General features: G+C 37.3%; 1 protein-coding gene across 8 annotated transcripts; it reads right to left on the bottom strand.

Moving 5' to 3' along the window:
- Nucleotides 1–2,472: 2,472 nt before the first annotated feature.
- Nucleotides 2,473–23,526, bottom strand: LOC145681080 (E3 ubiquitin-protein ligase sina-like). 8 transcript variants are annotated; one of them, XM_081752448.1, is made up of 3 exons: nucleotides 23,506–23,526; nucleotides 19,223–19,292; nucleotides 2,473–4,874 (listed from the first exon to the last, which is right to left on the bottom strand). In XM_081752448.1, exons 2-3 carry the CDS (start codon nucleotides 19,241–19,243, stop codon nucleotides 3,537–3,539), a joined length of 1,359 nt encoding a protein of 452 aa, XP_081608574.1. In that variant the 5' UTR covers nucleotides 19,244–19,292; nucleotides 23,506–23,526; the 3' UTR covers nucleotides 2,473–3,536. The 8 variants fall into 8 exon arrangements, with proteins under 8 accessions (XP_081608574.1, XP_081608567.1, XP_081608570.1 ...); XM_081752441.1 differs by lacking the exon at nucleotides 23,506–23,526 and adding an exon at nucleotides 23,333–23,482; XM_081752444.1 differs by lacking the exon at nucleotides 23,506–23,526 and adding an exon at nucleotides 23,338–23,413.
- Nucleotides 23,527–24,283: the final 757 nt, after the last annotated feature.

The raw sequence follows: 24,283 nt of genomic DNA on the forward strand, positions 1-24,283 counted from the left end.
GCCAGCTGCACGATAATCGCCGTCCTTGTCATGGCGGTAAACGGTGTAGTTGGAAACAACAGAAGAGCGAGTAGCAGTAAGACAAGTTTCTTGGAGACAGAAAATGACAGTTAAAAGGTGTTTAAATTCTTCGAAGCGAATGGAATAACCATTCATATTCCATTGTAGAAGAGCCATTATAGGTTAAAATTAAAAACGACTGAATGTTTACTATATTTCCCCTTTTTAATTCTTACCTTTAAACACAAGGAAATTATGAACATCGTCCTCCACCTATTTTCCATCATAGAAGTATCACTTTGTGCGAAATTGAGTGATGTTTCGGTTTTTGCTTATCCGGAGAACTCAAAGACTGCTACTGTGCAGGTTTCTGTTCCACAGTAGAGGTGGTGGGAGTAAGGGGCTGAGATTTAACAGATCGCTCAACTGCACGGTCCGATGTGGACTTTGATTCTGTAGTAGTACACTTTTTAGTTCGTTTCAACGTAAGTGATATACTCTTTAAGAATTGTTCCCTCAAAGATTGTTGAGCAGGGTCTCCGGAATTTCTTCAGAAATACTGGTGGTTTGGGTAGCAATGGATATTGGTAGCTGCTGTGCTTTGTTCACTGCTAGCGCAACAGAAAGATCACATATCTGAGTGCTGACCTCGACATCTGTAGATTTCACAGCAGATAAAAACGTGATGTCAAAAGTATGCGCCGGTTTGATGCAGCAAAAATCTTTTCAGTAATCGCAAGTTTACGGATTACCTTTTCGTTCTTAAATGTCGGAGTCGCGAGACGCAGCCGGATGTCCTGCTTTACAACTAGCACATTTAGATGGGACCTTATGTTGTGTGGATCATGTGCTGCGTCAGAACAATTGCACATATGACAGATATTGCATGACATAGATAAGTGGCCAAAATGTTGGCGGTTATAACAACGAAAAAGAAACATTCATTTAAAACAGTGCATCTCGCCTTTAAGCTATAATATGCTACAGTAAGATTGGTAGGTAGATAGGAGATACCAAACGTAATGACACAGGAACCCGCCGGTTGTTGCTCGCTAATCTTGCGGATGCGGATTCACTTAACGTCTACGACATGCTGCTCAAACAATTCATCTTTGATCTTGGGTTTTGAGAAGCTTCCAAGATTAAAACAAGTAATCACACCTTTGCTGATGTTCATTTGATGATGTGCTTTAAGTTGTATTGGGACTGCCGAATGTGGTACATTTGAGCAATAACTTGGATTGCTATTTACAGTCCGTATAACGAGTTCCATTTCTGAGATTGCGAGTATGCCCCGGTGGGAAAGTCCCAGTGGCAATATGTTGAAAATCTCTAAGTGGAATAATTGGTGAAAGTTTATTTAAACTACCACTAGTTTCTTCCATTTTATCTTTGATAACCAAATATCGCGGGATATGTTCCACAATTTTTTCCTCGTTCGCTTTCTCTAATTTTGTATATCTCTGGCTGCTAAAGGGGTTTGATTTGTGCCATGTTGTGAAAATAATCATAACCCCCTCTACTTCTCCATAATCGTTCTGGTCGATCAACGATGCAGGCAGGTATTTCCTACAACTCTAGTCAAGAAGATGAGTGAAATGTGCGAGGAATCAGCACAACTTCTATCCTCGACTGATGGGTACTTTTAAGGAGACCACCGTCCCATCGGCTCATAGCAGAGACCAGGTCTTTGAAGGTCGAACATGCCGCATACCTAGTTTTCCCTTTCAGGGCATCACCCAATCCAGTACGGCTAGACGCCATCAAACTTCACTCCGCCGTCACAAGACCAAAATCGGATCCAAGAATAAGCCATGAAATAATTAAAAAGTGGAAATCAGGCCCAAAAACCAAATCCAAGTAAATAAATCTTTGCCAAGTTACAACAGAAAATCAGACCGGTTTCACCCGAGTCATCATATTGTATAGTACCATCATACCCCCTGCGGAAGATTAGTGACCCAGTGATCCGCAGCTGCGGTTTTACGGGAATGGTGACGAGCATCAACCCCAACCGGAGGACCAATGTCTATCGCAGATCGGAAGAAATGGGCGATGCGGTCGCCACATTCCCGACGCCGGGTCCATATTCTCCGGATCTTGAGCTTTCAGATTTCTTCCTCTTACCTAATCTAAAAACGTAAGCATTTTCAAGATCATTATGACGTCACTTCTGCGAGAGATGCGTGGCTCAATAGATAACTGCACAGTTTTGCAAAGATGGCATTCACAACTCACAAGTGCTTGCAACGGTGGGAAAAATGTGTAATTTTTGGTGAATATTTCTGGCGAGTTTCAACCTTTTTCAACTATCAACCAGATGAATATGAAAACTTTCTGAACATCTATCGTACTTAGTTCCAAAAGAGGGCTAACCTGACAGTTCTTTCCGTATTTTAGGCATTAATCTTCTGTACAGTACTTTTCATGAACTTCCATGTACTGAAATTTCAATTAAATGATTACAAAATATTGTTATTGTATTCAGTGGTTTATTTCCAGAAAAGGAATCATTACAACGTTAAAAATAATACTACATCATGATCACTGTTGTTTGTACTCGTCGAATAGTAAATTTCATCGATATAACATATTCGAATTGTTTCGAACATAATTTTTTATATTTTCTTTCTTAATAATAAAAAAAAAGATAAATAATACTGGTATATTTTATGTTAAAAAAATATCACAGATCAAGACAACCTTACTAAATATGTACAATAAACTATGAAAAAAAAATATATATATATCGAGAACAAATATAAGCATACATCATTAATTAAAGAACTGCGAAATATATCAAACAATATTCCAGTCACACATTCATATATTTGTCTTTCTTTGATATGCTGTTCTGTGACATTCTGTAATTTTTTTTATTATAATCATATATGAAAAGTAAATACCGCCAAAGCAATTTATATACAACATTTTTAACGTTGTTTCATTTTTTCGTATCAGTAAGACCTCTGTGAAAGCTCAAAAGGTTCTGTTAAAGTTGCATTCACTGGGGGACAAAAAAAAATTGTCAGAAAGCATGCCACAAATTGATGTAACCCTGAGGAATGAAATATACAAAATGATTTTTCACATCATAATTATAAAAACAATTGTATACAGATAAAGGCTTTTATACAAATCAATATTCACGGATTGAAATTTTGTAATGTAAGCTCATAAAGACAATTCTTAGTATAAACAGAATTAAAATATTCAAAACAACAGAGTGTTATTCCGATGTATACTATCTATTTTAAGAAGTATAACATTTCATTCATTAACGAATGCTTAGAATAATTTATTCTAAAGACATTATTTTATCTATCTCTTTCTTATCTTTATATTAAAATTGGTATTTCTACCCTCGAAATAAATTTGTAAAGCAATCATTGTAGTGCAATAGGCACCACACAGAACTCCCCCCCCCCCCCCTTATACACTTTATTCTTTGTGTTCAATCTAACAAAATTATATTAAAATAAGATCATGGAACACCAAACGGAAAGCAAAAAAGCACTATAATTTCCTTTTTCAGGTTAATAAATGTAACCAGACGTTTGGCAAAATGTCAAGTTGACATCACAGTCGAGATATTCGTCGGAAGAACTTCTATCTGAGTGGGTAGATTCACGATATGAACGCCGACCCCGACGGCTAAAATAAGGTCTATAGCGACCTCTTGGCGGGTGAGGGGACTGGCCACCATTCCTTGGCGGGTAATTATCTTGATTACGCTGTGTGTAACGAGCCCGTGAGCGATTTTGCTGTCGTCGCCAGTGTCGCGAACCATCTACCCTTCCTCTGCGATTCGACGTTTGTTGGTCAAAGTTTCCCCGTCGATAGCGTCCATTGTACCTTCCTCTGTTATGCACTGCAGATCGTGCATGGTAGCCTTCTTGAGAGCGGCGGTATGAAAGATGAAAAACTTCATTTCTCTCGCATGACTGGGGTCTAACATCTTCATCGACGAGACTCACATCTTCACTCCTCAAACAATTATTTAAATCTTCACATAAACTATCGATTACTTCTTCATCTATAGCATCACTATCTTCATAATCGTCATCATCATCGTACTCCACTCGATCAGTTCGAGATATTTCAACAAGACATCCGAATGAATCACGGTCCCATGTGTAATTCTTCATATCGCGACTACTTACTAATAAACACCTATGAAATCCAATGATATCGCGCCACGAGTCTAAAGAGGACGCGGCTATGTCTCTATATGAGGTTTTTCTCTTATGGCCATTCAGGTCAAAAATTTTGATTTTAAATTTATGGCGGGACGCGACTTCTGGCGTCGCTACCATCTGGATCCATGCGAATAGGTCACCATTCGGTCGAATGTCAAGTGAAAACACAAACAACCCCATCCTGTTCAGATGGAAGATGCTCTGGCATATTTGATCACTTTCATACGCTAGTTCCCACGCCTGTGTATAGCAATTATTAGGAAACACTTTCACTTCGTGGAGAATATCACCATGATTCTGGCGAATATGATTCAACATAGCTTTGAAAGAACGAATATTATCTTCTCCACATTCATTTATAAGACACGAGTACATATTTCCTACACGTTTATAGTTTGATCTAGATTGCTGGGAACGCCCAGTGTTTCTGCGAACATTTTTATCACAAAGTCCTTCCAATTTGATTACTAACTCTTCAGCAACATAATTGCGTGCTCCACTAAACCTTCCTTTACAAAGTGGACAAGTAGGAAGCTTCTTCCGGCAATTCCCACACAAATGGTGGCCCCTTTCACACTGGTTGATCGGTGGCTGTGGCATCTCATAGCACACAGGACACTGTAAAGCTTCCGTCACATCGTCGGGAAGACTGCTATAATTGGCTGAAGTCACCGACTGAAACATAAATAAAAATATTTTAGAAATTTGCATATAGACAATTAAAATACATGTCTAAATCAGCTGTAAATATCGTACTTTTTTGTTCGAAGTACACCGTCCGACAATTAAGCAATGGGACTGATTTTATTGTGACCAAGCAAACAAAGATAACGTAATAATATTTGTTTAGTATTCAAAGTACATCCCTCCTGCTGCAAATACGAGTGGCACGATCACGCAAGTAGAACGACCTCTGCATCTCAGTTTGTGCCGTAATGCCGTTGTCACAGCTGTTTGGATGTCTTTAACATTGTCAAAAAGTGGTTCTTTTAATAACTAACTAACTAACTAACTCTATGGTCTATGGAACCCGGAGGTTCAATGCCGCGTTCACAAAAGCTCTCCACTGACTTCTATCCTTAGCTAACTGCATCCAGTTTCTACACTGTATTCCAATCTCTGCGAGATCCATCTTAATATTGTCCTCCCATCTGCGCCTAGGTCTTCCTAATGGTCGTTTTCCGATTGGTCTTCCAGTCAAGACTTTGAAAGCGTCTCTACTTTCTTTCATTCTAGCTACATGACCCGCCCATCTAAGCCTCCTAGACTTGACGACCCTAACAATGTTGGGTAAACCATATAAATTATGTAGTTCCTCGTTATGAAGTTTCCGCCATTCCCCATTCCCGTTCCTCTTGGGTCCGAATATTCGTCTCAGGATCTTGTTCTCAAATACTTTCAGTCTATGTTCTTCCCTCAGAGTAAGTGACCATGATTCGCAGCCATACAAAACAACAGGCATGATTATCGTTTTGTATATTTTAAGCTTGAAATTCCTCGACAGAATTCGCGACGACAAGAAATTTTGAACCGAATAGTAACACGAATTCCCTGCTTTTAGTCGACATTTAATTTCTCCGTGAATATGATTTTCCTCTGTTAATATTGATCCTAGATATTTGAAAGTATCCACTTTATCAAAAGTATTATTTAGTATTTTAACGCATCCATAATTTGCTGTATTACGGTCCCGACGCACTTCCATGTATTTAGTTTTATCTGTATTTAGTTCTAAACCCATGTCCCTGCAAGCGTTTAATAAGATCTCTGCATTTCTTTCTATTGTTCTCCTATCATCTCCTATTAAATTTACATCATCAGCATATGCCATAACCTGGTGAATACCGTTCAACTGCAAGCCCTGGTTGCTATCTTTGATTTTCCTTATAGCGTATTCCAAAACGAAGTTAAATAATAATGGCGACAACGCATCTCCTTGTTTCAGGCCATTTTCGACGTGAAAGCTCGTGGACAAAAATTTTCCTACCCGGACTTTACTTTGGGATTCATTTAAACATATCATAATTAATCTAATTAGCTTTCTCGGTATTCCAAGTTCTGCAAGAACGTTGTATAATGTTTCTCTCCTAACCGAGTCGTACGCCTTTCTAAAATCAATAAATAGTTGATGTACCGGGGTATTGTATTCCCACTTATTTTCGAGTATTTGGCGAATGGTAAATATTTGGTCGATAGTTGATCGATTTCGTCTAAATCCGCACTGATAATCTCCAATAATTTCATCTGCGTATGGGGTCAGTTTTGCTAACAGAATATTTGAAAGGATTTTATAGGATGTTGACAGAAGAGAAATGCCTCGATAATTATTACAGTCAGTTTTGTCGCCTTTCTTTTAATGGTAATTTCAATTTAGGGAACAACGAGAACAGATAACAAAAATAGTCGCAGGGGAGCATATTTGGAGATCACAGAGATGCTGCAGGACACACTTTTTTTTTTTTTTTTTTTTTGGTGTGTGTGTATGTGTGTGTCAAATATTCCTGAACAAGTACTGCCCAGTGAGAGGGTGCCTTGTCATGGATTCACTGCTTCGTCATAATAAAATCAGTCTCATTACTCAACACGTTCACTACGGCAGTGTAAAACTGAGTTTGGATCTCAATGCTATACGAGTCACATGTCACCGGTGACTCGTATAGCACATGGATGCTAGTAATGTTCAAAATCTGTACAAACGAAAATACAACAGACGAACAGAGGTAATAGAAGGCATAAAACGGCATAGCACAGAAATGAAATATCGCAGGAGCCACCGGTGACTCGTAACGCAGTGAACGTGTTAATTGTCGGAAGGTGTACCATGGTAAGCCACAAAACAAATATTATTTATTCAAACAAATTCCGAAATTATCACCAAATCGTTCTCAGTTTATTAATTCTGAGTTCCATTTCTATTCCAGAAACTGATGCAAATCAAGTGCTAATGGAAATAAAAGATCTCATCAGCATTCTCTTTGACACTGCATCTTCACTTCTTTTATTAGCCAAAAAAAAAAAAAAGTTAAGATTACAAATAACTTTTCCATTTTTTTACCGTTGAACAGCGCGTTTTTTAAATACATGACATTACATACACCAGGACAGCTTTAAAGAGCTCTTTCCCCAACCACTGCTTCTTTTCACCCCCACAACCCTCGGTTAGCCCTCGCGAGCGTGTAAGCTGTCACTGCTTTCAGTGTTGCCGTACCTTCGATCCACTTGTGTAGTTAAAGTCCGGCAAAATAAGGAGAAATCTTTCCTTCCTATTTTCAGTTCGCAACAAAAATTAAAAAAAAAAAAAAAAAATCAACTAGGAAAAAGGAAAGAAGGAAAAGGAATTGAGGCAACATTGGTGTTTAGCCAGAAGGGATCATAAATCTCTATCATGTGTCGCGGAGACTAGTTAGCGGAACGTTTAGAGGGGTGGACAGGATTTTCAGAATTCTTGGAAAAAGAGCCCTCTAAATATGACCCAAAGTTTAACTGATGTGTTAGCAACTGTAAGCTGTTTTTTGAAAACTTTTTTTTTTTTTTTTTTTTTTTGTTTTTATAGTGGTTTACGAGGACTAAAAAGTTATAGCGAAATTTTTATATGACCTTTTAAATTTTTCACAACACTGCACAAATAAATAAATATACACAAAATAAAATTTTACGATGTAGTTTTGTTAGTATTTACAAACCTATATATTAGGATGTCTTACGGAATTCTCTACTTTTCCCGCCCAGATTTATGACTTTTCTTGAGTTCCTCGGTTTTAAAACATGTTAAACATTGTTAGTTAAAAAATGTATTAAATTACCGTAATGTGCTGCACATCTTGGACCACTATTTACACTGCACTGTAAATTTATACTTTTCTAAAAATAGTTTTATTCCTTATCACTTATTATTTTGGTTGGCTCCCTTCAGTTCTTTCCACACCATTTTTATTTGCATCAAAAATAATAAATGACACCATTACAGATACTGCACTATTATTTTAGTCATTAGTCTACACCAGGGTTTCTCAACCTGTGGGTCGCGACCCCCTTAGGAGGTCGCGAAGATATGCGGAGAAGATAAATATACTGTAATTAGAACCGGAAAATACTTTTAAATATTATCTTGAATTTTGTTTTGATAACAATATGTATAAAAATAAAAATATGCCTAACAACAACAAAAATGTCTACTAAACATTTTCAACAGATTCAGAGTTTTTAAAAATCAATTTAAATGAAAGAGGTAAGATATGAAACTAATGAGAACTGCATATTGAAATTTTAGAAAAATGCAAATGCAACAAAACCAGCATATTGAAATACAATTAAAATTGAAAGCGAATGAGATACCTGAGCATCATGTGATTTCAATAGTGCGGCAATGTCCGCTTCAATCTTCGTGACGCACATTATCAAGTCATTTAAAATACTCAATAACTTTTTAAACAACTGTCCAAGTTTTTTCATACCAAAACTAGAAGTCACTTAATTTTTTTAACATATGACCCAAAATTAAGAAAGAGAGTTATGAAATTTTATAATTTTCAAACGACTCCATTTTGAAACAGTATGACGATCGGATTCGATATTTGTAATATGAATGAACTGAACTGAAGCAAATTTAGTTTTAATCCATTTGCTTTTAGGGAAATTAAAGTATCCATTACATACAAGAAAAGGATTCTACTATTATAGAAATAGACGGATATCGTGAGATCTCCGCAATAGGTATATTAAAAATTCCACACAAATTTATTATTTGTAGAGTCCGCAGCAAAAAACCTGCAACATGAGCATGAAAGTTTATTGTGAAAAGACAAAGTCTTTTGCTCCAAAATAAGTGTGCAGGGGAGGACGCCGAAGTTTCTCCTAGTGTGATTCGTGCCACTTAGACGTTATGTTGATTCTCTGCGCTGTTAGGCGTAGTTTCACAATAAACTTACATGCTCATATTGCAGGTTTTTTGTTACGGACTGTACAAACCAGAAATTACAAGGGGGTCGCTGGCAAGATGATGTTATAAAATGGGGGGTCGTGATAAGAATTCGGTTGAGAACCACTGGCCTACACTGTGCAGGAAATGTATGAGGGTGGATTAAATATAAAAGAACTTTTAAGTAGGCACGAAATAACATAATACTCGTAGAAGATGCAATAGTGAACAGTTGATACTATTGCCTAGACACTCTCCATGCAGGGAGCTTCTCTTACGGTCGTTTGTTTCCTAGCTGCAACAATGGCTGAAGGGGAAGTATTCGTATCAGTTTAACAATGGACAACTATTTAGTTTTTGGACGTAGAAAGTATAAAACACTAGAAAAAAATGCATAGACTGCATGTACAGTTCCGCAATGATATACTTGACAAGTCTCAAGTGTGTAAGTAGTTCGAAATCTGATTACTATGCGGTTAGAGATGCTGGCGTCTGATAGTTGGACAAAATACAATAATCCACTGGAAGTGCTGTTGGCAAAGGGTCTTCAACAAAAGAGAGCAGCTCAGATAACAAACCTAGAACGTTTAACAACTCGTACTTCTATAATCGTAATAATACGATACCGCAGTTTGTAATGCTTAATTTCCAAGTAACAAAAATAATAGGAATATACCGATATATCGGTATCAACAAATGGTCACCGATATTTACCGACACATTTTCCGAAATATTTTCAATTTGTTTAATATTAACAGTAACACATATTTCATCGGTTTCTTTTAGGCTTAAAGTTGATCTAAATTATTATCAATTGTACAGTCGATTTCTTTATGCATGTGTCCGTCTTTCATTTGCACCACTCGTACTCAACTGATATTTTTAGTCCCTCGATGCCAAAATAGTGGTGAAGAAAAGCGAAAGGTCCTCAGTCAGGATCATGAGCACCCGAAGAACATTTTCTAGGGAGGGGGGCATTCCATGGTTGCTATATTACGTCTAGTATTTGATATACGCGGTTTGCTATATTACGTATACATTTTCGTGAGCCAGGGGTGTTCCACCCTGCCTTCCCCCTTCGGGCGCCCATGGTCAGAATAGCAGATCCGTACTTTGAATCCCAAACGAGACGGAGGTTTCGATTCAGAAGAAAATGCTATGGAAGAAACCCACAAGACGCTCACTTTGTCATATTTTCTCCTATTTACTGGTTAAAAACAATTAGTTCTAAAGTTAATAAATAGTTTTATCGTTTTCGACTTCGTTTAAATAACCCTTTTTTTTTTTTTTTTTTTTTATGGTATACACAGCAACACTTGTTCAGTTCGCATAATTTTGTAAACAATAAAAATTTGTAACGGTAGTATCCGTTTGCATTATATGTATGTAATAAAGACCAGTAAATACAATGTAACTTTCAAAGTACATTATCACTCTAAATATCAATCACTGGAGCTTAGAATTAAGTTTACACTATATAAGTATTTGCTGCTTTTTAGTTCATTTTATGTGAGCTGGATTAAAGTTAGAGGAAATATATTTTTTGTGTGGAACCTAATATGAAATTCTGCTTTTTTGTCTTTGTCAAATTTTGGCGATATATTTAATATACCCTATTACAATGTTGCTCATTTCATTATTCTGAAAATTCCTGATAATATGTAACACATGTGTCCAAAAGTATAGGTATCGGGTATCGATGAAGAAGTGGTATCGACACATCCCTACAAAATAATAGTTCTTGGAGTATGGCTGCCTAGAAACAACATTGAAGAACACCGCAGCTATTGGTGGACAACCCTTCCCTTCGTTTTGTTTACAGCACGCACAACAAGCTGTCAGATGTCAGGTTTTCTTAAACGGACAATAAAGCTTGTCGATCCAAGACGATTAACAGTATTACCCGCAGAACATTCAGCACACTTAAATCTTTATTCATGATGACCGACAGGTAAGAGTTCGTGAAGTATCCAATAAGCATTGTCAGTACGAAAAAATTAAGTAAACTCAGGACTGTTGAATGCCAATCGCACGGTAATCTCAAATCTTGGACAAATATCTGGATCATTATGTTATAGAAGGAGATGCATTTTGTATTTCGCATATAATGAATCATAGGTACAACACTACGCTCTGACTCAAAGAAGTCTAATATGAAATCGCAGTTAAAAGATGGAACAGTACTAGTGAAAGCAAAAACGCGTTTCTTTGCTGCGAAAGTTTCCTCGGTTGTGTTTTGGGATACTAACATTGTTGTGTACGTACATTTTCTAAACTAACGAAAAATTCAATGTCGCCTTGAGAATTATTGAGCAAGATAGGGAGCACTATTCCAGGTCATGTATATTCGCATTCCATCAATTCTTCCATAATCGTTCACCTATAGCCTGAAAGGCATAATCGTGGAATGTGATCTTAAAGATGTTATTTCTTGTATGTGGTTAAAGAAACTTACTGATCCAAAAGACACAAAATTTCCATCGTAACATTCTGCTGCTTCATGACAACGCAAGACCCCATACTGCTTTTCCTGCATGCGCAAATTGGAATTCCAAATCCCGCCAAGTGGGCTTTGCAGTAACGCCGTGTAAATGAGCTTTGTCAGGGTTCTCCAGTTTCCTCTCACTTCTGTCATTCCACCATTATCACCCATCTCATCACCATAGTCTCTGTTAGTCTTGTGCAAAATGGTGGGACGCTAGCCCCCCCCCCCCCTCTCCCAAATCAAGAACTGCAGTGGACAAGTGGAAAACTTCGGAGTATGCTACTGTTCTTCTGAATTGTTGCCAACTAGCCTGTGACTAGATTCCTTACAAATGATTTGGGCGAAAGGAAGTTTTCTAGGGACGAAAAGGTTTAAGATTTCGTATGCAACTAGCAACATGCAGGTCTAGAAAGGTTTTATGATGAAGGAATTAAAAAACTGATAGTGATGTTCCAAAAATAGAATTAGCTTACGATATCTAGAAAAGGTTCTGTTTTAAAATAAATATACTGTCTCAAAAAAAAAAAAAAAAAAAAAATGTCATTTATGGTCTTATTTATATTTAATCCAACTTCGTATTAGAATAATTTGGATAAAATTATATACGGAAACTAAATAACTGAAATAACAACAACTACTGAAAATCTCACATTTACGTCGAGATTATCTTCAGTGTTTTTTCTATACATCTATCGTCTTTTCAACGGTGGTAAATTTCTGTAAGTTTGCATTTCGGGATACATAATTTCTATGGCGATGTGATGCGAATGAACATTTAGCCTCACCCATAATCAATTTCCCTGACCACTAGAAATCTTGGAAAATTTAGCTGTAAAGTTAATCAACAGCCATGAGAATGGAACGGACACAAATAGCTCATACGTGTGCTCTGAGGGATGCACGTGGTTCCTGGTTGATTAATTACAAATTAACGTTTCTTCTCAGCACCGAGGATATATGAGACGGGATCTATTGTTGAAAGTGAGATCCTAATATGTACTCGGGTTTGTAGCCTAAGCACCAGGAATCGAACACGGTTGGAGACTACACGAAAAATAGTGGCAGCATACACAGAAAAGAAACACCATTCTGTTACTCTCTTTTCTTCAGTAGAAAGGGATCAGACAACTGAAATTCATTGCTGTATGCTGGCTGATGCATAACTATCGCTGCGGTCAATGTGTAAAAGGCCATGTAAGGCCCTGCAGAGATTGTTATGAATAGTGCTCCTAGTTTTACACTACTGTCTTCAGTCAGCCACTTTTTAAGTCATGTCTATCATTGTTGCCAACTTAAAGAAAATTGCAGACTGCTTCCAACCTATCAGTCGCTCTTCAAACTATGCCTATTATTGTTCCAAACTCTCAAAAAACTGAGCACTATTCCTAATTTCTAGCGCATCTGTAACTGACTGCTGTAATGTCTTTTATATTTGACTCTCCATCGTATGAAGTCTTTTGTTTAAGCTTTCACGATTACCCTTCAGCTATCTGAAATACATCGTATGTCCCACATATTTATATATACGATATATATCAAGGACTACATTATAATGTGAAACAGTAGCATAGATCATATAGCCCTATCCTAGTAATGGACCTTAATGTATCAAATCTTAAATCAGTGCGCATATATAGAACACATCGTCTAGACGAACAGAAGCAACCAACCAATATAAGCAAAATGGTTTACATTCCATAAGCATATGATTCTGTTAAAGAAATTCCTACACAATATGTATTCTTTTATATAAATATTTAAGAAAGATGGCTTTTAGTTTTGAATGGTACGAGGTGCTGAAATTGAATCCCCAGAATATATAATAAGTTTCATATGGGGTTGCATAATTTATAATTACAAGCCATCAATGAAATGTCAGTTTGAAAACCAATAAAGATAGCCTGCTCAGAACTGAATACAGAACTCACAAGTAATGAATGTTGTAAATACACAATTGTAGCATTCATTACAGGAAAACAGGTGATTCTTGGATAAGAAAAGCATTCAAATCAAACAAGCTAAAATGTCATTTTTTTCAAGAAAGCCTACTTTTTATAAATTAAAAAAAAAAAAAAAAAACTAAATCCAAAAAATCATACTTTTTTTGCATCACTAGTTGAAATATAGGAATCTCAAAGCGAATTACTTATCAGGAAAGATAAAGTATTACCACGTAACACTTTAAAAAGTACCTAGTCATATCATACAAATATTGACACATGTTTTGAGGCAGGGTGTACATCCAGCTTTTAAGGTCGCACTCAATCCGCCTGTGCAAGAGAGTGGAGTGGGTCATTGTGAGTTGAGCTGTCATAGAGAAAGTGTGTTCGTGAAAGTGTAGCTATGGAGTGGATCGATTTCAAAAATCGTGTGGCAGAAATAGCTCTTCATAAATTGTGTAATTTAGCCCCGTGATATTCACAACACTTGAAAAGTTGAATATTAGCAAATCTTTCGTGTATTGGACCATCAAGCGATTTACGGACTCTGGGACAGTTGATGATCGCCCAAGGTAAGGCCGTCCACGCAGCGTAAGAACCAAAAAGTTAATGCAACCACTGGCGGACCGTATTCAGAGAAATGCTGTACGAAAGAAGTCAGTGCTTTCTCGTGACCTGAACATTTCCAAAATATCAATGTCTCGTGTGTTAAAAAGTGACTTGGGGTTGAAGGCTTACCGATGAAGTATAGGTCACTTCTTCAATGCACGTCAAAAAGAGCAGAGGGTGATAAAAGCAAAACGCCTATTGCAGCGTTACGCAAACAATGGGTACAGGAGGAGAATTCTTTTTACATATGAAAAGATATTACACATTGAGGAAGCTTTCAATCGACAAAATGACCAAGTGTATGCTTCAACTTCCCAGGAATCTTGGGAGAAAACCCTGAAAATCCATAGGGGTCATCATCCGACCTCAGTCAAGGTTTGGTGAGTGGTGCATTTTTGAGAAAATGGGATGAAAATTTCATCCAGAGTGTACGAAAATAGTGTTTTGAACTCTGTTGGGAAGCCTTTAAGTGACATTTTGTTCAGGAACCAACATTGGACCTTCTAACAGGATTCCGCACCAGCTCACATTGAACACTCCTCCCAGGAGTGGCTGAGGAAAATTTCCCACACTTCATTGCTCCAGATGATTGGCCTGCTATTAGCCCTGACCTCAACCCGTTGAACTACAAGTTGTGGTCAGTGTTGAGGGCATGGTCTGTAAGAAGAGGCATACTAATATTGACAGTCTGAAACTTTCCCTAGTGAAGGCAGTGGCGGGTTTCCCTATAGAGACAGAGCGTAATTCTATAGGTGAGTGGACACAGAGACTTAAGGCCTGTGTGAAAAGTAATTGGTGCTATGTGTTTATTACACCTTTAAGTAACCTATACATTACGGATATTAAAGTATCTTTAACAGTTTCATAATAATTCACTTCCAATGTTGTGTCCGTATTTATGGTACGACTAGGTACATGGTGCGAGAGGTTCGTAGTTCGATTCCAGCCTGCTTAAAATCAGCTTTATGGTGCACAAACAGTGTACGCGTGGGTTTTCTCGAGGTTCTCCGTTTCCTCCCATTTTATTCGTTCGACCATTATCAACATCCATCTCATCATAACCGTCTACCTTAGCCTCGATGTACGATCGTGAGACGTTAAAAAAAACTAAAAAAAAAGAGTTCACACAAAGCTCCGTTAGAGGGGGAAGGGAGGAAATAGGAAAGAAAAGAAATTGATAATACGATTCTTTGAGTTTAACGTCTCGTTCAGCAGCGAGGCTATATGAGACGTGAACCTACTGATTAACGTGGAATCCAAATCACATGAGCTCCCGCCGGGAATCGAACCCGGGTCTCCCACGCCATAGGCGTGTACGCTAACCGCTTAGCCACGAAGGAGCTCAAATTGATAATACGAAAGTAGCTATGAAACGCCCAAGGTGGGCACCATGCTTACATGAGTGTGGCCATATTCGAAGTGCAGAGGACTTAGTGGCAGATAATAGAACTACTAGGACAAGTTCGTCATTAAGAGTAAATGAGGGACATGAAATGACATATGAAGAGTTCAATTTAAATGCGTATAATTAATTATAATCTGATTTTAAAAATGAAATCTTGAACGTTCCACACTTATGCCTTTTTAGGCTACAGAAGACGGACGATTGACGAAAGTGAATGATTACGAAAGTATTCGTGAAATAAGAACGAGAAAAGAAACGGAGGAACACCACGAAATCCCACAGACATTATGTCACAAATTCTGATGTCTGGGATCAAATCCTCAGGAATCCCCAGGATCAATTCCTGTAGGAATCCCTCGCACTACAGGTGATATCATGTGATAAAACTATCACGATAGATAACAATAAAAGGAAGATTTACCAAGATATGAAAAAATTATATACGTATAAATTAATACAGAAAGGAATATCAGAAAAAGTCGAAAAATATGAATTTCGTCAAAGTATTATACTAAAATTTTGTTTATCCACCATCCGGGCATGGGATAACCTTTCACCTGACACAAGACAATCACCTTTCATGCATCTATTTAAAAAGTCGGTTGAGTAAGCTCTTCATGAATCAGTCAAGGTTCATTGTTGTTTTTGTAACCTTTCAATTTTATCTTATTATATTATATGCTTACTTATGCATGTATGTTGTGTGGGTGAGTTTGTGAGCATGTGCGTGTAATAGAGGTTTTTATTGCATTATTACTACTATTCTGTGTCGACTTGAACATGAATCATTTTAGTATGTGTAGTTGTAGATGTCTATACTTCAATTTTGTTCTTAGTAATTGTAACTATATAATTTATACAGTCATGGTTAAGTGGGAGATAAATCATAATTAGTATTAACTTCGCCACGTAGACTAAGATTATATAAATATAAAGTATGAAGCAATAATAAAAAAGTAATGACAATACAAAATGTAGGTAAATTAAAAGTTGAAATAATATGTATATAGTTAATGGATTGAATGTAGTAAGATAGGTATTATAGATCAATGGGATAAGGGTTAGTTGTCGGACAAGATGGTATTGTGTCATCACTGTGAGCTACGTGAAGAAGTCTTTTACGAACACCTAACGCGGAAGGTGTAGCCGAATATACTGTAGTGACTATATCTCGTGACAGGTGAATGATAAATCTGAAATCAGAAATGAAATCTGAGTTTTACGTCCCACGGTTATGCCGTGTGGGCTAAAAGAGACAGCGATGATGAGAAATGAATGAAATGATGGAATGAAGAAAGTGGGAGGAAACGGGAGAACCCTGAGAAAACCCACGCACCAGAGGTGAATGCTCTGCCACTGAGCCACCACGGTCCTGGTGGGAAATCTTTGGATGCACAAGAGTTGACTGTGGTTGCGTTTGCCTTTTTCTTATGAATGCATTGACTTTGGCTCAGTATTAATAGATGCGATTTTATGTAGAACAGTATAATTTACTCGAAATAAATAATTAATTTAATGTGGTAGAAATCACAGTCGGAAAAAAGTTATATATTTTAAATATTTTTCATACAGGTTGAAAAACCAGAGATTGATTTATTCCTCTATGTTCATTGAGTAAGAAGAGACCAGAAGTTTCCACCTAACAGTAAAATTCTAATATGGTACGTGACTTTTGTAGGTGAGTGGGTCACAACAGAAATAGGTTAAGAGGAATTTAACCACAGTTACACGATTGATATAAAAGACTGCCGTAAATTTGCTTCGGGGTCCAGTTGGTACAGTGGAGAGGCAAGGCAGTTGTTTAAAAGAAGTCTCCATCGTTCGGAACATAGAAATGGATCTCTCCTGCCCATCAAAGGTTGGATCTTCTTGTCTCTTCTGCCGAGTAGTATTGTAAGTGACTATCCTTCTACTTATCCTATATGGATAAATGTTGAATTGTGATTTTCAATAGGAAATGTTCAAGATTCTTACCGTGTAATAGGAAATGTCTCCCATCTAATTCTCACTTTAGTAAATATTCATTTAATTAGCTTTCACTTTTGTTACCACCATTAATTAGTTATTAATTTTGTAACTTCATTTAATTTGTCTTATCATATTTCAATAAATCATTGTAAATATACTAGCAACCCTTTTTACATAATTTAAATGCATGTTTCCTTGCTAATGACGTTATGGCTAACAGAGTTAAATACGAGGGCTATCCAGAAAGTAGATTACGTTTTCGTCTGTGTCCGCTAGGGGCGGGGCTAGCGCGGCCATCTTGGGGTCAGAGCGTTGCGCAGCTCAGTCGGCATCTAGCCGTGCTAGTGAGAGGTTCGTGCTGTGCTCCGTTAAGATACTGTGACGGTTTGAAATGTATGCGTTAATTGAAAATCCCGCGAGCTGCGAGGTGCGTGCAATAATAAGGTTTCTGACAGCAAAAAACTGTAAACCGATAGAAATCTATCGGCAGCTGTGTGAAGTGTATGGGGACAACATTATCACTGAAGGTGGAGTGCGACAGTGGGTCATAAGATTTAAAAATGGCCGAACCAATGTTCACGACGAAGATCGAAGTGGGAGACCCAGCAAAGCGACTGCCGAACTTGTCGAAAAAGTCGATGTTAAAGTCCGTGAAAATCGAAAGTTCACAATAACGGAACTTTCTTTGAGTTTTCCACAAATTTCGCGAAGTTTGTTGCACGAAATCATCAGCGAAAAGCTTGGTTACCACAAGTTTTGTGCAAGATGGATTCCAAAAATCTTGACAGAGGACCACAAAAATCAGCGAATGGCTGCAGCGTTGCACTTTTTGGACGCCTACAATAAGGATGGTGACTCTTTACTCGATCGCATCGTTACTGGTGACGAAACATGGGTGAAACACGTGAACTGTGAAACGAAATTGCAATCAATGCAGTGGGGGCACACAGGTTCTCCCCAAAAACCCAAGAAATGCATGCAAACAATGTCGGTAAGGAAGATGATGGCGACTGTTTTTTGGGACAGAAAAGGTGTGATTTTGGTGGACTTCCTGGAAAGAGGCACTACAATAAACGCTCAAAGGTATTGCCAAACTCTGCAAAACCTCAGAAGAGCAATTCAAAACAAGCGCAGAGGAATGTTGAGCTCTAAGATCTTGTTGATTCACGACAACGCCCGGCCCCACACGGCAAATGTCACGCGTGAAGTTCTTGAATCTTTTCAGTGGGAGTTGTTTCCTCATCCGCCGTACAGTCCCGACCTGGCACCGAGCGACTTCCACCTATTCCCAGCAATGAAGAAGTGGCTGGCTATGCAGCGTTTTGATGACGACGAACAGCTGCAAGAAGAGGTAACGAAGTGGTTGAAGTCGCAGGCGGCCGAATTTTTCGACGAAGGAATTTCCAAGCTCGTACATCGCTACGATAAATGCCTTAATTTGAATGGTGACTATGTCGAAAAGTAGTATTTGTGTGTGGCTTTCATCTGTATATAATAAAATTTGTTTCCTATACTTTGTTGATTTTTTATTCCAAAACGTAATCTACTTTCTGGATAGCCCTCGTATTACACCCCAAAAGAAAAGTACACCACATTAAAAAGCACTGAAGATGCCATCGATTAGAAGGTATGTGCTAGTTATAATTCATATTCTTTGAGTACTGACTTAGAATACTCTTGTCATACTGTTACAATTACCTTTTTCGAAGCTGATGCCATCTTGTTCCGATTAGCTACCAGCTACTGTACATAGAGATATCACTCTGTCCTGCAAGAAAAAGATAAAAGTTGCAAATTTAGCTATCAAAAATACAAACATAATAATACGACAATTTTACCTTCATAACTTTCTAGATTTAACATTACTTGTCTTATATTTCCTTGATAATGTTCCTTGTGAAAGAACGAAATATTGGAAATAAAATTAAATTAACGTTGTAAGCCGTTATGTGCCCCTGAGAAAAAGTAACCGAGTGTTTCACTAGAAATATTGGAGGAAAGATCGATGAGAAACATTGCTACATGAGTGATTTGAGGCATTATTTACATTATATTTGTACCGAAATAAATATTTAGATACACCTGAACTTTCTTCCTAACTCTACGTCTAATGCTCCTGAACTCTAGTTCTGTTATGTCAAAGTAGAAGCTCTTGCTTGCTAATGGACGCTATACAATACATATCAATAATTAAATTACAGACATTCATCTTGTACCGGTGTCCAATAATGATTATTTCTTCATATAATCTCGGTCCTCTCTGAGGCCTTCCTAAGTAACTTTACCTAGAATTGTTTCTCTCTTTTCTTTCAAATTCATCCTGTAAGAGAATTTTCCTGAAATATTTGAGCGACACAATATCATCCGAAAACCTTTTAATTTTTTGCAGAATCACTTGTAGATCCTCACACAACTTGTTTCTTAAAAATTTATATTATACCACTAATAAAGTTTAGAAAACTAATTACAAATGTTTGAACAAATTAGAAAAGAGAACACTTTTCCACACTCAGTTTGTCAAACAGAACGTTAAAATAAACTTCGTTGCATGTACATTACCTTTCAAAAGGTCACTCACCTTCGCTTCACGTGCAAAGTGCAAAGATGGCACTGATGATGATGGTGCGTCTACGATCATAAACATATGTTGCTCTGGAATCCAACATATATCTTACATAGTCAACCAATGGACGGAGCGAGTAGAACCATGGGGATGCAGGATGCTGAAAAAGCATCTTCACACATATTTCCCAACCACCAAACATTGTCATACATACATGCAACACATTATCCAGGTTGTAAATTTGCAACTGAAACGGCTAAAATTTCATTTGCTTCAAAGACATTAACTATGAGTGCTGCCAGCATCATTGGATACTATGCTTACTCTGATCTTACTGAAACTAATGGGTTAATTTTATGATTTTCTCTTGTTCCCAGTAATCTAGAACCTTGCCAACAGAGTGCAGCGTCTCATGATTCATTTTCTAACAACGGTAAATAAATATTTAGTATTACACATCATCATGACACAGAAAAAAAAGCAACTTATCACAAGCAAAAACAGGTCTTTATGTTTACTACAACTTCAAAAATGCTGGCCAAACTTAACACTTTGCATGCGGAGCGAAGGTGAGTGGCTTCTCTTTCAAAGACTATACACATGGAACCAAAGCAGGGCTTCTCTTTGAAAGGGTACATACATGGAACGAAAACAGATATTTAACTAAAATTTGGCACATAATCATCAAAGACAATACAGAACGTTCAATCAAATTTCATTGACTCTGGAAATGGTCGAACTGGGAATAAGGAGGGCTTATCACCCTCCGTTATAGGTATAAATACTAAGACCGGATGGTCGAACTGGGATTAAGGAGGGCTTATTCCTCTCCGTTATAGGTATAAATACTAAGACAGGACATATGTCATGAAAACTACAATGCAAAAAACATCACCCAACCTGTACTAGGAATTCTATCTAAACGAGGGGTTAGGTTCCGATACGATCTGCCGGGCCAAACCTATACAGTTCACCCCAACAAATGGTTCTACCAAGGTAAACTGTGATATGAGACATTTTTCGTAAAGAAATGAGAGTTTGAAGTAGTTACTGTCAGTGCCCCGAATGTTGAAATGAATTTTGAGTGATAAAAAAAGTATTGCACTTACCCTATCTCCCACGATCATCGTTTATGCATATACCTCCCGTCGCTGACGCACCTCCTCTGATGAGGTTAGACAGCATTCGTGCTTTTTAGTGGCCACCTAGCACGAGTTGATTCGTTTTACGGGATATAGTATACATGAAGCTGCATCAGTTCCCGAAGGAGCAGGACGCTCATACTTTTATTTACTTATCGACTGATACGAAAATAAAAAAAGAACGTACATGTTATTTATATCTGCATGTGTAGTGCCCTTGTACTTTATCTATGGTTGTGTGTGTGTAGGGGGGGGGGTAATTTAACGCATATCGCATGTCTTGTGCACATGGATACTTCTTACTATTGCACTACATAGAAAATTTATGTAGAAGCATTTCATAAAGAAGTGATAATAGAACACAAAAAACGCAGATCTGGGGGTTCTCATGCATACTATTACCGTTTTATGTACTAGTTTTTATGCCATACGTCCACACGTATTTCGAACAACAATCACTACCACGTGAGCCAGGATCACAACCTAGTATTTTGGGGGAGAAACTACATAATATTCACTTTTTCGATTTTCGTGTAGTCCAGCGATACAGCAGTAATGCCATTTTATTAACTGTGGAAATTGTCGAGCTGGCACTGTTTTTGGAATTGGTCTTTTTTACACGAAATGACCCATTTTGCAATGAATTATGAAAGAAATTTTGGGCTTCGTTTCCGCAGATCAGAGCAACACAAGAACTTATGATTTATGTAGTCTTTAATAAAAAAAAAAAAAAAATACACTCCTTGTACATTTATCTTTTAAATTATTTCTTGTGGGGGAGTTGTATTCCTGGGTGCCCTTGGTGTAGATTCACTTTAGGAGGGTTTAACCGTTATGGGTAAAAATACTAAATCAGGACATGTGTCATGAAAACTAGTGCAAAAAACATCAATCAACCTGTACTAGCAACTGGTCCATGTTCCGTTAAGGGGGTCCAAAACTATCCTAACTTAATATAACGTTATATTTATATAATCAAACGAAAATCAATGGAAAGAAGTGGAGAAATTGCAAATTTCGTGTGGAAGAAATTACTGGACCTCTTAACGGAACATTGACCAGACAAACCTAATCTATTCACAACTAATTATTGTTACCGTACGTTGTAAAGATGGTGGGGCTTAACGGAATAAATGGCAAGAGTAATTTTAAATTCAAATGCTCCACGTTGAAAAACAAAATGATGGAATAAAAAAGGTTACGTTCCACTGCTATATTTCTGCAAATTTATAAATTTTTTTACTAGTTTTGGACCACATATGCGAAAAGTAACCCGAAATTCGTGCTAGAATACCCATTATAATTAACGGCGTCATATTTTTATTTATTAATGTCTGTCTTCTTAAAGTAATCGTGCACCAGGGGATCCAATATCAATTTCCACATAATGTTGGAAAACCACCCACAACTGATTGTAAATTTAAATGAGCCCTTATTTCATGGAAGAGTTTCAAACACTAATGGCATAAGATTTACGTTGTTAGGATAGGGTAGGTTCGGTGAAACAACCCTCGATTATGTAATTTAGGTTAATTGCCTACCACTTGTTTGCATGCAAAGTTACGTTTTCTTACTTTTTTCAATCAGAAATATCACATACGGACACAGACATATTATACCATACATACAGCATCTGTATTTACGGTTTTATAAGATATTTGCACAGAATACTCCTAATATACAGGCATTGTAAATTCTTAGCATTAAAAATTCAATCAATAGCAGATGCATCAGTCTTAAATAAGCTGCAATTTCTTCAGAACGGTACATTTTTTCAAAGGCATTACTAATTTAAACTTCAGAAACTGCAAAGTACCCATTTATCACTACAGTAAGAGCATCTGTTCTTTAAAGAAATAAATTCAAGTTGGTTTACACAGTATTCCGACAGACCATTATTATTATCTACTATTTTATCCTATAATTTATATGTAATTTAACTCCTACGACATCAATTGACATTTAATAAAGAGTAAATCCATACAGGATATCTTCATAAATTGCAGAACCTTATAGTTCTTCTGCTACACAAACATTGTTCAAAATTCGCAAAGTGTACCATTTGTAAAAAGTAGGTCTTTGACAGATCACAGATCAACATACCCTACCGGACAGATGACGTTCTGCTAAGCAACAAAGGACAATCTCCAAAATATGGACAGTTTGTATTAAACATAACTACAACTGGAAGAACCCCCTTTGTTTCTCATACTCCCCAAAAAAACACGATAAAATAAACCAGTGTAACAGAATGATTACATAAGAAATGAACTAACCATTCACCAATATGGTGAGGAATTCTTGGGCAATCCACTTGGCTATCTTTGATAAGAACTGCAAGCATTAGACAGTCTACAAACCATGGACACTCAAAGGGGGCAGAGGGGGGCCGGGCCCCCTCGCTCAAGGAAACAAAATTCTTAAAATGTTCTTAATGCAAATAAGAAATACCAAACGTATAGCAACCAAGGAAATGCCCCCCATAGAAAATATTCTTCGGGCGTCCATGCTACAAACTACTTTTCTAATATATAAAAGATAAAGTGATCTCGTTTGTGACCGAATGACGAAATAACGTCTGATCGTTTGAAATTAATTTTTGTAATAAATAATCAACTACTTTGAATTAGATTGGTAAGGCCATTTTAATAAGTGCGTCTTAATAAAATCTTTTCTCAAGACTTGTCTTCAGAGATGAATTATTGTTTCATAATCCCACTCAGGTAAGATTTTGAGGTATAGACTTCCAGTAAGAAAGTATTTGTGCAGGACAAGTTTAGTCATATCTCTCGAAATAATTGAAAAATTATAATTCTTTCCAAGGGTGCCGATTTCTTTGTAAATTTGGGGGGCATTCAGATACTGAAGGCATATATATGAGGATTTTAAGACGCATTCAAATTATGCAAAATATTGTGTATTCATAAATACAACACGGGGACACACATGAACTTTGTGGGGGCCTGGGCCCCCTCGTCCCCCCAAGATCCACGCCCTTGATTCTTTCTCATTCTCCTACAAAAGATTAGCGCTGGGCAACAAGACAATACACGA

This window comes from Thermobia domestica, chromosome 3 (genome assembly GCF_964235325.1).
Source record: "Thermobia domestica chromosome 3, izTheDome1.hap1.1, whole genome shotgun sequence".
NCBI classification, from domain to species: domain Eukaryota; kingdom Metazoa; phylum Arthropoda; class Insecta; order Zygentoma; family Lepismatidae; genus Thermobia; species Thermobia domestica.

Bases quoted from the DNA above. Each gene is read 5' to 3' on its own strand.
- LOC145681080 (XM_081752448.1), bottom strand. From the start codon at position 19,243: ATGGCATCAGCTTCGAAAAAG. The intron at 4,875-19,222 runs GTAATTGTAACA...TTTATGTTTCAG, and splicing joins TGGCATCAGCTTCGAAAAAG to TCGGTGACTTCAGCCAATTA.